This window comes from Antechinus flavipes, chromosome 3 (assembly GCF_016432865.1).
Source record: "Antechinus flavipes isolate AdamAnt ecotype Samford, QLD, Australia chromosome 3, AdamAnt_v2, whole genome shotgun sequence".
Taxonomy (NCBI): Eukaryota; Metazoa; Chordata; class Mammalia; order Dasyuromorphia; family Dasyuridae; genus Antechinus; species Antechinus flavipes.
The window spans coordinates 502,596,813-502,611,894 of record NC_067400.1 but is presented as its reverse complement, the minus strand read 5'-3'; the positions used below and the strand labels follow the sequence as shown (position 1 = coordinate 502,611,894).

At 33.1% G+C, this 15,082-nt stretch overlaps 1 protein-coding gene across 3 annotated transcripts in view; it reads right to left on the bottom strand.

The window, feature by feature from the left end:
• ELMOD1 (ELMO domain containing 1) overlaps window positions 1-15,082 on the bottom strand; it is a 70,275-nt gene that overhangs the window by 44,589 nt on the left and 10,604 nt on the right. For all 3 annotated transcript variants that reach the window (XM_051986925.1, XM_051986927.1, XM_051986926.1), the window contains exon 2: window positions 2,902-2,999. In XM_051986925.1, the coding sequence (XP_051842885.1) occupies window positions 2,902-2,918 (17 nt within the window). In that variant the 5' untranslated portion in view covers window positions 2,919-2,999. The remainder of the gene's footprint in view (window positions 1-2,901; window positions 3,000-15,082) is intronic.

Sequence of the window (15,082 nt, the reverse complement as noted above, 5' to 3'; positions counted from 1 at the left end):
TTTAAAAATCACTGCACTCCCTGAAAATCACAATGTTTTAAAAAAGACTTTGGCATTATATTTCAAGAAATCATGAGTTAAAAACTGAATAGATCTAATATAACTAAAAGACAAAATGAAGACAAAATCACCCATCACTTGCTGAAACTAAATGATAAAATTCCAGAAATGTCATAAAAATTCATACTATATATCAAAAAAAAATATATTGGAAGCTAGAAATAAGTTCATGTACCAAGGATCCAGTGTCATGATCATGTAAGAAGTCAACTTTTACTAAAGATCAAGAGATCTTGGAATACAATATTCTAAAAGGCAAAAAAAATAGATTTACAAAAAATTAAATATAATCCTATAGGAGAAAAATGGACCTTTAAAGATCCTTCTAAGAATTTCTGTTGAAAAGGTCAGACCTGAATAAAAACTTTTAAATACAAATGCAAACTTCTAGAGAACTTAGAAAGATAAAGTTGTTTGAACATTTCTATTAGGAAGGCACTATATGATGAGCTATGTTAACATTCCAAAGAGGTAAAGGAACCAAATGGCTCTTCAGAACTTAAATATCTTTAATGCACAGTAAATGTAAAACCAGAGCTCCTGAAGAATAGATTGATTTTGTTTTAAGGGTTTGAAGAGATTAAAAAATGAATGGTAAGAGAAATGCACAAGCATAGAAAAGAGGAAGAAGGGAATGGAATTTGATATTTTCTATTAGTGTGGTACATGAGAAGAAATGTATATAAAAATGGAGAAATAGGATATGGACAACAGATTAAGTCTTATTCTTATCTGAAAAGGAAAAAGGAATGTTGAATACATATATGTATCTATTCACAATTTGGTATAGAAACATCATTCTCTTAATATTGAATAAGATAAAAGAAAAAAAATAGAATCTAAGGAGCTATCTCAGATTGACTTTTAGACATTTGTGGGTTGGCTATAGAAATTGTGCTATATGAATGTAAGAGATTATTATTACATCATAAGATATAAAAGAAACATTTCAAAGAATCTTGGATATTAAAAATGGATACAGAATGAAAGGATCAGAAAAAGACAACAATGTTGTAAAGAAAAGCTACTTTGAAAGACTTAAGAGCTCTGATCAAAGCAATGAGCAATTATGTCTTCAGAAGAATTCTGATGAAGCTTATTATCTACTTCTTCACAAAGAAAAGAGAGGAATAAGGTACAGAAAGTGACATAGTTTTGGACAGTGCCTCTGTGTGGCTATTATTTCCCCTGTTTAATTTTTTTTTCTTATAAGGATTTAAATTTTTTTCTAAATTTTTAATTGGGAGCAGAGACAAAGAGTAATACCAAAAAGAAAAAGGAACACTGAAATATTTCCTAAAACACGCAAAAAAGAACAGAACAGAAATTTTTAAAAAGCAAACAAATGTTTTGAAAATAACACTGTATGTAGAATTTATGACATATTTTTTAAAAAGTGACATAGTTTCATAGAACATCTTTTTGTGTTCTGCTACATGCATGACAATGATCATTACTGTTGCTTAAGTTCAGAATTTTAATAATCTAAACTTAACAGAATTTTAAAAGCACTGAACTTAACAAATCAAACTTCTTATCTTTCCCCCTAAACTCATTTTTCCTTCTGATTTTTACTACTGTGTCACTACCATTTATTTATTATTCTATAGTCCTTTGAATCTTTGTTCTTAACTTTCATATCCAATCAGTTCAATGCATCTTGTCAATTCTGCTTTCATACTTCTCTCATCCATCCTCTCTTTTCATTTTCCAAAGTCAACAATCTAATATACCTCATTATTTTCTTTGTGGAATAATAATATGGTAGTGTCCTATTAGATCTTCATGTTTTCTTTGTCTGCCCTTTCTAATACAAATCACTGCTGGAATGTTATTCCTCTGCTCAAAAACTTTCAGGGGGTTCCTCCTGATCTCCAGGTTGCCTGGAATTCAAAGGCCTCCACAATTTGGAACTATAATATCTTTCCAGCCCTATTTCATATTATTCCTTTCAATAGAGTAAAAGCAGTGTGTTCCCAAGTCAAATATATAATTATCTCCTGAATATTTCCCAAGCTGCTATCGAAAACCTTTCCTAACCCCCCTCAGTAGATAACAACCTACCTCTTTAGACCTAACATAGTACTTTGTTGTATTTCTACTGTATCTATTATACACGATGTCCCCAAAGTTTCAATGCAATTTTGATTTAATAATAAGCTTTTTAAAAATGCAGTTTTTAGCTATTAAAACTTAAAACTTTACTAAGACTTTTGGGATATTGTATATAATATTGTATATTATAAATATTTGTTTAAGTTCCATTGGGCAGGGATCCATCAATCATTGCCTCCACTGCACAACTCTTTGCACTGAATGAGTCAGTCTTTCATAAATGTTGATTAGGAAGTATTTGCAGAACTGAGAAGAAATAGTGACAGAATAAGAAGACACCAAGAAAATCTTGTAACCAAAAAAGAAGAGAATCCTAAATGGTTTATCTATCAAGCAAGCACGAACCCTAAATTTGTGATATTTTAAATTGCTTAATTCAGGAAAGGCATTCAACATAAAACTTCATTGCTTTTAACAAAACAAAATCTTTCCATAACTAATGTCCAGCGTGCCATCTTTCATGAAATTGAAGACATGAACAAGGCTGAAGTTTAATTCTCTTGTTCCTTCATGTTTGTGGTTGCTGGTCCTTCTGCTTCTCTTTTCATTTTAAGACTCCCCATGAGAGTTTAAGTAGAATTAAGCTGTAGCACAATACAACTGTGATAAAAATAGTATTTCTCCAAAAACACAATCTTATTAACTTAAATATTGAGTGATGTGGAAAGATGATAATAGTAACTAGTGCATACCAGTGTGTACCATTAAGCTAAAAAAAAATCTTACCTCAGGAAGTGCTTCATTGTGGCGTTAATGATTTCCCAAATGCTATACAGAATCTTCTTCAAATAATCACTTGACAATTATTTGGGCAGATTTTTAGGCTGTAGAAATAAATGAAATAAGTTTATCAAAAGGGGAAAAACCCAGCTAGCTGAAGGAGCTCTGAATACATGTGGGCATGGGTGTGCCTATGTGTGCACCTCCACACATATCTCACATACACAAAGTAGATCATATGATATACTCATGAAATTAAAATGCTAATACAACTCAATGTACTTCCATCTATATGAAAATATTGAGGATTCTTGTTTCTTTATTTACACTAAGTGGCTTTGTGGCAATGTTTAGGGAATTACTGCTATCCTCTATAGACTATAACATTATTATATTTGGAGTGTCTATACTACAACCTGAAAAACAAGAAAGGTAAGACAAATAAAACACCAACTAAAAAGCTATTGAACCCTAGAACTCAGTTCCTTTGTGAAAAGAAGAATTGAACAAAGTAATTTCTAAGGTTTCCTACTTCTAAGATTTGATGATTCTATATATGAAGCAATGTAACTGAGACACTGGAATAGAAATCAAAAGATTTGTGTTCAAGCTATTACTTTGGCACTTACTAGCTGTATGGCCCTAGACTAATCACTTTCTGAGGCTCAGTAGCCCCATCCATAACACTAGAATGTACTTTTATAACTGCAAAGCACTATGTAAGTGTGAGCTATTATTATTTAGCCATAAGCATCCAGGTAACCTCAATTTTGCAAATGAGATGAAAAGCACTTTAAAAGCAAGCAATAAAGCATCTAAAAGCAACAAAAATAACTCTTATAAAGCTCAGCAATTCAGTCAATATGGAAAATATAGAGAGATTCCTTCTACCTTGTCAAGCATATCTTCTCAAGAAGATATCTGATTTAATTTTAAACAGATATTTTATTACTGGTCAGGGGAAAGTCTAAAGCTCTTACCATCAAAATTACCATCAAAGATGAAAAAGGCGAACAGCTGATGTAAAAAAGTTAGCAGCCCTGAGGAAATGGGCAGAAAAGAACTCATTCCTCATGGAATGATGTGGTAATTGAAGGCCAAAATGCTAATGCTAGATAAGACAGAGGGGTCAGTAAAGAAATCTGGGGCCATTAATATAAGGACAAAAAGTGTCTACCTCTGAAGGAAAATTCCTAAGAAAAGGCAAAATTAAAAAATCAATTATTTCAGTGATTTCAAGAATTTATGTAAAGGACCAATATTATGCTCTATAATTTCACTAGTCTTTGAGTGATCACTATGTAGAACAATAACTGATATTTACAATATTCAGATTCATTAAAGGATAAACGACATTCAAAACTCTCCATTTATTAGGGTGGACAAATGTAATATATTTTAATTTTTTTCTTTTGGAATGATTAAAATAAACTTTTAAAAATGTAATTTACAGTTAAACCACAGGTTTGATGCCTATTCCTATCTCTATCCTGGAAATTATCTTGGATTTTTTATTTTCTTAAGCTCTGAAAGGGACCTTATAGAGCACCACTATTTCATTCTACTCTTCTTATGAGTAAACAAACAAGAGTCTCAAGGAAGTGGAAAGACTTGCCCCCAAATCACATAACTAGTTAATACTTGGCATATAGTAGGCATTTAAAGAAATTGCTTCATTCTTTGAGTGAATTAATTATGAAGTCCTGATTATAATGCTGGTTTCCTGACTTCTAGCCCCAGTACCTCTTGAACTATACCATAGATCCCTGCAGAATAGTGAGTTTCCCAGTTTTGCTAGACCAGTCCTGCCAAATAAATAGAAAAAAGGGCATACATAAGTATCTTTGTAAGTCTCATATTGACTCAAAAAACCACGTGTTAATACTATCTATGCTTTATTTTATTTTTTTTTATTTTGTTAAAGCTTCTCCAGTTACATTTCAATCGGACTTCAGGCTGCACTTAGCAGAGTTATAGGCTGCAGAAAGCTTCATATTTACCCTCTCTATGCTATTCAAAGTTCATTTACATTTCTTCAGTAATCATAGGATTCATAGGCTTTAGAAACCCTTACAGAACAACTCCCTCATTTTATAGGAGAAAGATTGACATTGGTAGAAGCAATTACTAGAACTGGGATTTAAACCAGCTCTCCTAACTTCCAGTCCAGAATTTTTTCTGTTATAACATGTTTTTTATTTTTTGGGAAACAGAACTTTTGTCAATCAACAACCAATAAAAGTAAGTATTGAATGTCTTAATTCACAGCACTCCCTAGGCAGTATGCCACATTTTAAATGCACCAGGAATGCTCATAATTTTAAAGGAATATTTAATGAATTCTTCAATGAAGTAAAGTTTACTTTTATAAAATTAAGAATCTTTGAGATTCTTTTAAGATGAGTGCTTCACCTCCCTCCCCAATCCCCCTATTTCAAGCCAATTCAATTTAAGTGCATACTATATTCCAGTTACTGTTACTCCTAGGGAAACAAACAAAAAAAGCAAAATACTTCTTGTCTTTAAGGATGTCACATTCTATTAAGTGGTTGGGTGGGTGGGTGAGGGGTATAAACAGATAATATTCAAAGTATATCATTTGCAAAGTAAATAAAAAATAACTGGCTACAGGGAAGAGTGCTAATAGCTGAGGAATCTGGAAACGAATTGGGTAGGAGTTAGCAAAGGCTTGAGTGGAGCGAAGTCGGCTAAGAAGTGGAAATGAGGAAGGAAAACTTTCTAGGTGTTAGACAGAATAGCCTCTGGAAAGGCATGAGGAAAGAAATGAAATAGGTACAGGAAAATAGCAAATTGACTAGTCTGCCTAAAAGAAAGATTGAATAAAAGAAACTAATTTGAATTCTGTTTTCACAAAATAGACTGGATGAAGAATGGGAAGGGCTTTCTGGAAGTAATGTAAGACTTACATCAGGTATGGGGAACTTGCAAGCATGGAAACTTTCCCAAACTTCTTCCATAATTTGTAGTCTTCAAGAGTGGCCTTGAGCACTGAGAATTAAACTAACCCCCTTGTCTGTGTTTATGCAGCTCATATTTATTACAGAAAAAGTCTTGAATCAAAACTTTCTGTATTCTAAGGTCAGACCTCATCTCCATTATGCCAGATTCTCTCTCAGACTATTCTAAGTGGATAACAACGATTTGCTGTTTTTTTAACAATTTCCATAAACTACAGAATCTTTGAACAAATTTCAGGACAACTTGTGTTTCTGACAAGTTTAATAGAATATAAACATTGAGTTGTTTTTTCAAATAATCCTAGTATAATCTTTTATTGAACTTGTAATGATTGACAGAAAAATGTCTAGATATACCCAGGAGTACAATCTGAGATCACATAACAGATGAGCTAATTGTCCCATAAGGAAGTCAAATCTATGATGTTAGTCTTGTTAGCTCGTGCTCTGACCAAAAGGGCTAATTGCCTCAAACATGGGTATGCATTTAGAGGGTACGGGGTGCAAGGCAACTGGGGCTAAGTGACTAAGTGCCCAAGGTCACACAGCTAGTAAGTTTTAAGGTCTGATTTGAACTCAGGTCCTCCTGATTTCAAGACCAGTGCTCTAGATTCACTGCACCATCTAGCTGCCCCTATTGCTCTGTACTTAAGGTCACTTGAAGCATGAAGATCCTATGAACTTGGTGACTTTGTGTAATTTGTTTATTACATTTTGCTCTGTAAAATCCTGATTTCCTTCCTGATGAATACTTCATAAAGATGATAGGAGGCTGTGAAAAAGTGCTTTGAGCTCAGATAAAAATCAGTAAAGTTTAACCATTTTAAAAAGGCATAGAGAACAAAGGCTATTTTTATGATTCATACAGTGTCATGGGTTAGTAAGACTGATAAAACAAGGGGATATTAAACCTTGGTGTCACATTTTAATTGGGATGGGAATAAATACTATCTGAAACCAGAGACAATATCACATTCCATACTTCTAATCAATGAAAACATTTAACTAAATTACCTGTACTCTTCCATTTCTAGATCATACTCTATCTACACATTCCTGAAAATTTTTTTCTTTTAAAAAAAATCACTACAAAGTGCCATATGAACTATACTTTTTCTTTCCTATTTCTTAATCCTAGGAAACAGAGATAATTTCTGAGGCAAACCCCATTTTTTTTAAATGAAAATTATAAACATTTTAAATGAAAGGAACATGATTATACAATAAGTATCTCTATTACCTATAATAATATCTAGTAGCACTGTCCTAAATTGGCAAAAACATTTCTGGAGAAATTGGTACTAATTGGTACAGTAAATAATACTAGAAGTCAACTGAAGGATTTCTTCCTATTCTACTTAGGGCCATCTGGACTGGCTGTGTTTTCTAGTTGATAGGGATTGGGGAGGGGAATTGCTTCTGGAAACTACCTAGTGATAAGGCAACATAGAAATTTATCCTTTTCGTATGATGAAGGTTGTAATTCCTCCAACTCTTGGTAATATGGCATTGAGATTCACTGTCTTGATAGAATTAAAGTACCTCCTGGTTACTTTACACATCACAGAATGAAAGCTAGATCAAGAAGAATAAATACCTTTCTAGTTTGAATTCCTATACTAAAAATGTTTTTTCTTTTAAATTATTATGCCTTATTTAGAATTCCTGTCAAGTGAAAGAAGTCATGATCACAGAGAGTTAGAAAGACTTTGTCCAGAACAAATCAGATCATTACTTTTATTTATTTATTTGGTCAAGATTAATAGAAAGTTACATCAGAAGAATTATATACTGTCAATACAGTTTAGAATGCTGGGACAAGAGTGGGGAAATCCCGAGTTCAAATTGTGACCTCAGACTCTCATTTAGCTATGTGCCTCTATGCAGTCATTTAACCTCTATTAACTGTAAAATATTAGCACCTCTCTCCCAGAATTGTTATGAGGATAAAATGAGAGAATCTTTGTGAAGTATTTTGCAAAAACTTAAAGCACTATATAAACAATAGTTATCATTATTATTATGCTGTTATTGTCTAGAGTTTAACAAAGGCTTTGACAAAATATCTTTTATCTTGTATTGAACTACTTTTTATTTGTTTTTATACAGCTAAGTGGTACAATAGACAGAGCACCAGGCTGAAGTCAGGAAGATATAAGTTTGAATCCAGTCTCAGACACTTTCTAGCTGTATGACCCTGGGCAAGTCATTGTTTGCCTCAGTTTCCTCATCTAGGAAATGAACTGGAGAAGGAAATGGAAAATTAATCTGTATCTCTGCCTGAAAAGTCCCCAAATGGGGTCATGAAGAGTCAGACAGAATTAAAAAGATTGAACAACAACAAATACTTATATTGTTTGTATTTATATTTTTATATGACTTTGTGGTCTCCCTCTTTAGAATATAAGCTCCTTCTGAGAAGGGATTGCTTTATTTATTGTATTTGTGTCCATGGTGCCTAGCATAATGCCTGGTACATCTACATCTGTTGATGTGATTCTGGATTGATGGATGTGAAACCTGGATTGGTATGGTCTAGATCAAAGAAGTTAAACATATTAACCCACAAATCACATGTTGTTCACAACATTCCTAAGTACAGCCCAAACCAGATGAAAATGTATCTCCTATTTTATTTTAATATATGGCTTTGTAAACATAAAAAGAAACATAAAAATGTGTTGATTTCTAAGTCAATAAGTGGCCAGCAAGACTTTTTATGTTTGATTTCTGAATCCTATTTCTTTTTGAGTTTGAAATTACTAGATTTGATAATGCCATTAAGTGGCTATGGAATCAGGTGAGTATCTAGGTCCAAAGAGTAGTTGTTAATCATTCAATGTCAGCTTTAAAGGATGTTTCCAGGAGAGTGTCTCGGGATCTGTGTTTAGGTTCAGTGCTGCGGAACATTTTTTTTTTATTAATGTCTTGAGAAAACTGCTAGACAACATATTTATGAAATTGGCTGATGGCATAAATTTAGGAAGCTGATAAAAAGACAGTTTAGAGTTTGATACACAGGATGTCTTAACAGATCTCTGTAGATGTTAGATTGGGCTTCCCTGGGTAGTAATGGGTTTCCCCATTTTGGAGGGAACTTCATTTATAACAAGGATTGGATAATAACTTGTCAGGTATGCCATAGACATTATTCATGCTGAGGTACAGGCTTGCATCCTCCTAATACTGAGATTTGGGATTCCTGTTGATTTTGTCATTGATTTATGCTCCTAGCTTTTTTGACGTGGCACAATCTAATCATGACTAACATCTGCATGCAAAAATAAAATTGATTATAAACTAAATATCCCCAGTGAGTAATTCTGATTTGAATTCTCGTTTGTTTGATGTTACAATATGTCAATCTTTTAAACAAGTGCTAAATAGCAAAACTTCTTAAAACTGTGGGTTGCAACCCCATGTATGGAGTCATGTAACTAAACGTGGGAGTCAAAAAATTTGGCAATGGTGAAAGGTTTCTGAACACAACGACCAAAAATTAATTCAAAATCAAATGTGTAATGAATCCAAGGTATTTCTGGCAGCACTTGCCTCTCTTACATCATGTGCCCTCATTGCAGCTTTGATTGTGAACATACAGCAAGTGTGAAAGCCGGAAATACCTTGGCTCAGATTTGAGTTGGGGTCATGTAAAAATTTATTGGATGAAAAAGGATCATGAGTAGAAAAGTTTAGGAAGCCCTGCTATGTAGCATGTGTCACTTTTTAAACTACTGTTAATACATTTTGATTAAAAATTTTTTTTTAATAATTTGAGACTCCCTCTTATCCTAGACATAGACCCACACTTAGATATCAGAAAACAAGGGTGGAAACTATTAAAATGAAGTTTTGAATTGGTAGACAAGCTAATTAGAATAATCATGGAAAAACTTGCAAAGGATATATTCAATGAAAATTAAAACAGCAGAGATTGTTGGAAGCAAATCTTAAATGTGGAACTGCACATATGTCTAATTTATATCTGGGAATTTGTTGCAGGACCCACAGATTAAGAACTGTTATGTCAATGGAATTAATTTCTACCTTTCACTGGTCATGGTGAACATGTTTTCAGAATGTTGTGAATCCTTATAAGTATAATATTGAAGCATGCTTGTGTTAGTAATAAATTTTAGAAAGGAAGCCTCCTAAAATACAAATTTGAAGTTACTGGAAAGTGATAGTAATATAGTACTTACTTCACGGACTAGTGTAAGAATCAAATGAGATATCCTATGGAAAATGTTTAGCCAACTAGAAAGTACTATATTAATGCTAGCTATTATTACTATTAATTAATGTTAATCTACTCCATATAAGACATAGTGCTTGACATATATGTTCACTTTGTTGACACTGACTAAAAAAACAAATGAAAAACCTTTCCCCACTTTAGGCATAAAATATTAGCCACAATCTATATTTGTAATTTATAGTTTCACTGCCATTGGGAATATAGTTTGGTGTCTATGTGATTTTTGGTTTATGAGACACAATTTTAATATTTTGTCATGATACCAAGTGATAACTTTCTAATAATATTATTAGATCACATATATTGTATATTACAGTGTTGTTAGCGTTCCAATATACAATATGCAATCTTTCTCTTTTAGGATCTGGAAAAATGGAAAAATATATAGATATATATTAATAGGTAGATTATATATATAGATTATATATATTTCTGTGAAGCAGAAATGTAGGAATGCAAAAGAGTGATAAGGATCACTTTTTTTTTTAATATCGTCCTATTCTTTTATAGTAGAGAGTTGAAAAAAAGACAAATTATCTTGGAAAATAATGACCTCAAAAGACCTTTCAAATAGCTAAAATGTCATATGGAAAAAAGAATTAAATTTATATTGATTAGCCCTAGAGGACATAACTATAAAATAGTGGAAGTTTACAAGGATCTTCAAGGTACTAGTTGCTGACAGTTTCAACAAAAAAGGATATCACTCTAGTTGGTCTGTAAACAAGTATTAAGTGCCTATTACGTTCCAGGTATTGAACTAAGTGCTATGGTACAAAAAGAAGCAAAAGACAGACCCTGCCCTCTAATTTAATAGAAGAAGGCTATCACAATCTAATGGAAGAAAAGAAAACAAATGAATAAATATATACAAAAAACTTTACACAAGACAAAAAGAAAATAAGTTAGGAGAAGGAAGACACTAAAATTAAGAGGGGTTAGGAAAAGCTTCTTGTAAAAGACAATACTTGAAGTCAGAGAAGTCAGGAAGTAAAAACTAGGAAGGAGAGCATTTCAGACCTGAGATAGGCAGATGAATTGTTTTGTTCTTGGAAGGGTAAGGAGACCAATGTCACTGAAAAGAAAAGTATGTCAAGGAATAAGGTATAAGTAGGCTGTAAAAGTAGGAAGAATGAGGTTGCAAAAAGGTTGAATGTCAAGTAGAGGATTTGTTCTTAATAGCTGGAAATAATAGGGAGGGAGTTCTGGAGTTTATTGAGCAGGAGAGGTGATCTGATGGACCTATACTTGAGAAAAATTCTTTTGGTGGTTGAATAGAGGATGGCTTTAGCAAGAAACTGGTTTTTATAAGAACCATCCTCTTCTCCTGCTGTGAACCACTCCTCCCATGCAGAGATTTTTTTTTTTTTCTTTTTAATTAAGCAGGAAGCAGAACTAAAGAAGGAATAAATAAGCCTGCTCAAATACAGCACATCTGGACAGTAATAAAATGGGACATTGATTGCAAAACTCAGGGCAGCACAGTATCCATTTCAAAAAGGTAGATCCTTTTTATTGAGCTATTTTGAATGAAGAGGAGAACTTTGGATGAATTACCAGTATTTGTACCATAAGAGTAATAACAGCATTTATGTAGCACTTTTAAGTTTGCAAAGTGCTGTGTAAATATTATCTCATTTTCTCTCTATAAGAACCCTCATAGGAAAGTGTTACTATTACCCCTTTTTACAGATGAGGATATTAAGGCAAACTAAAGTTAAGTCTTGTTCAAGATATGAGTAAGGCAGGGTTTGAACTGAATCCAGGTCCAATCCTATATTCACTGTGCCACCTAGTTCCTACGAAACAACCATATGTAAAAGGTCTGAATTTATCTAAATTTAGTCATCTTACTTGCAAAGAAGGAAAGCAAGCAATATTGTAAAAATCTTTGAATAATGAATACACTAATCACCTATGCAAATTCTGCACCTGTTATCCAGCCCACTCAATAACATACAAATTCATTCATAAAGAAGTCCCCAGGGCTAAACTCTGATACTCTCTCTTATCTTCCAGGCAATAGCCTATTTCTTTTTTTTTTTTTTTTTTTGGAGGGGGGGAGAGGAGAGGGGTGGAATTAAATTAACCAAGGCTTGTTTTTTAATGTTGTTTTATTTTTGACAGGACTTCATGTTGTCTATGTCTATGATTTCTATCATAAAAATATATGGCAGAAAAAGTCTTAAGAAAATTGTCAGAATGGCCAGGAACAAGAAGTGAGTATGAAAAGGGAATATTGCTCCCAAAATAGATGCTGATCCTGAATGTTCATCATTGATTAGGGAGAATATGGCTGGTTTTGCTAATTGAGTTTAATTATTATTTATTTATTATTAATTAAGAAAGACATTATACAGACACTGAAAGCACAAATAAAAAGCTTCTCCCAACTGTAGACAAAAAATACTAGTCTACGATCCTCTTTGAAATGTATAGCATTAGCAGTCTTGGGAATTTAGGTTGGTGTCAACAGAGGTCGGGAAATAATTTGGAAGCTTAGTTCTGCTCTACAGTAAAAGTATATTGGCTTTCTGGGTTTTCTGGAGGCTTTCCTCCTCCATCCTGTATCTTACTCTCATGGGAGAAAGAAGAGAAGAGTAAATTATCTCTCTGAAGCAAAGCTAAAAATAGCTCACCTAGCAAAAAGAGAATTAAGAAAAGATTGTCTTTATTGGCACTAAAACATATTGCTGTGTATTTGAAGTGAATTCAGTTATGGTTTAATGCTTTGAACTTAATCTTAAGGTTTTTTTTTTAAACATAAAAATTGCAATAGCCTATTTCTTTGGGGGGAAAAATCAATCAGAGATAGGTTTTTTTTTGACAGAACTTCATATCATTTATGACTGATCTCTATCAGAAAAACATCTGACAGGAAAAATATAAGGAAAATATTATAATATTCAGGAACAAGAAGTGAGTATGAAGAGTATATTATTCCAAAACTAGGTGCTAATTCTGATTGTCCATCAATAATTAGGGAGAATATGATCGGTTTGATAATGAAGAGTTTCAAACCATTAAGAATTAAGCAGTTGTGGATATAATGGGTAGGCAATAGGATAATGGATTTGACATCAAGAAGACCAAGGTTCAAATCCTGCCTTTGACATTTATCATCTGTGTCACTAAAAGTCATCTGACATCTGTAGAACAGAGAGAATAATACCTATAAATATCTCTCATAGGGTTGCTATGAAGTTCAACTGGGATAACACACAAAATATTTATAAGTTTCAAAGCATCATATAGATGTCATTATTTTCATTAGGCCTATGCTATAGAGAATAGTAAAAAGCAAAAACAAAAAAAGCTCACATTAGGGCAAGCATTGTGCACAGTTTTCAATAAATATTTGTTAAAAGAGTATCATTTTAGCCCAGGATAAACTACCTAGTAGATTCTTAATTCTTTATGTGGGTGAAATCAGGATAGAACAAACCCATTATGCATTTATTCATGTCCTGTGAGCTTGAGGTCTTTCTTGGCACTTAGGAAGCCACCTCATTTTCACCCACTGATTGCCTGCCTGAACACTTCCAGGTTCCTGCTTTTTCTTCTCACTGTGAGGAAGCCCCAAAATGTGGGGCTTGGGAAAATGTCCTTATGCTCTAGAGCTGGCTATGAAGGTACAGACCTGAGAAGAACATGGGAGGAAAACGTGGAGGGAAACTAGGAAAAAAAATTCTATTTTCTCTTTTGATATACCAAAGGAAGACAGTGATCCCTTGCTTTGGGACACAAAGTATTCTTTGCTTCAAGGTCAAAAAGAGGAATAAAGCCCCATAATAGTTGACATTTACAAAGGTTTTAAAATTTGTGAAATGTTTCTATATATTAGTTCATTAAAAACCCTCAAGAATTTTGCTACTCAGGTATTATTATTCTCATTTTATAGATGAGGAAACAGATTTAGAGTGTTTAAATGACATGCTATGGCCACATAATGGATGTCACATATGGTATTTGAAGCCAGGTTTTTCTGACTTTTATTTTGTCTACCATGACATTCAGCTAATCAACAAGCATTTATTAAAGACTACTGCATACCAAGCATTATGCTGTGTCCTCAGGGTACATAAATAGGTAAAAATATAATAACTGTTTTTGAGGTCACACTCTAAAGGAAGACATGACGTGCAAAGGTACAAGATATATAATTGGAGATAATATCAGAGAGAAAGCACTAGCAAATGTAGGATTTAAATGGAATCTTGAAGGAATTCTGAGAATTCAGGAAGCAGAGATATGGAAGAAAGCCACAAAACCAAGATATTCTTAATAAATACAATAAATGGGAAATACAAATAATAAGTAACTCATTTCCCTATTGTGTGGATGAATGAAAAATTTTAGAATATTTTAAAAGAAAATTTCTCCTTTTTGAGAGAGGTAGAAACTACCTTGATAACATAGAAATGCTTGCTGGTTCCTGGACAACCAAAGTAGTACAGGATTGCTCACTGTGTTCTACTCCAATAGGTAAAGGTTATCTCATTTAGGTCATATTGACTCAGGTTACAATGGCTCTCATTTCTAGTAATCCCTGGGTTGTAGGTTATACTGCTTCTAACATTTCTTAGTCTAACATATTAAAATGAAGCTATGGTACAAAAGAATGGAGAAACAATAAATATGGAGTCAGAGGACTGGAATTCAAAACCTAGCTCTGACAGTAATCACCTTGGATAAAGCTTCATCTTTCTGAGCCTATAACATAAAGGAGCTGGACTATTATAACCTACACTTTAGATGTAAATTGTTAAGGGGGATAGAGAGGAGTTCCTATCAGTGTCAGTACAAATGTGTACTCATTAGTACTCATATTCATGAAATTATGAATATATGTGGTCAAGAAGAATGAATGATCACCCAACATTTCACTGAAACTTCCCTTGAATCCATATGACTCTACTTTTAAAATTAAAGAATCAGAAACTTAAAGAGG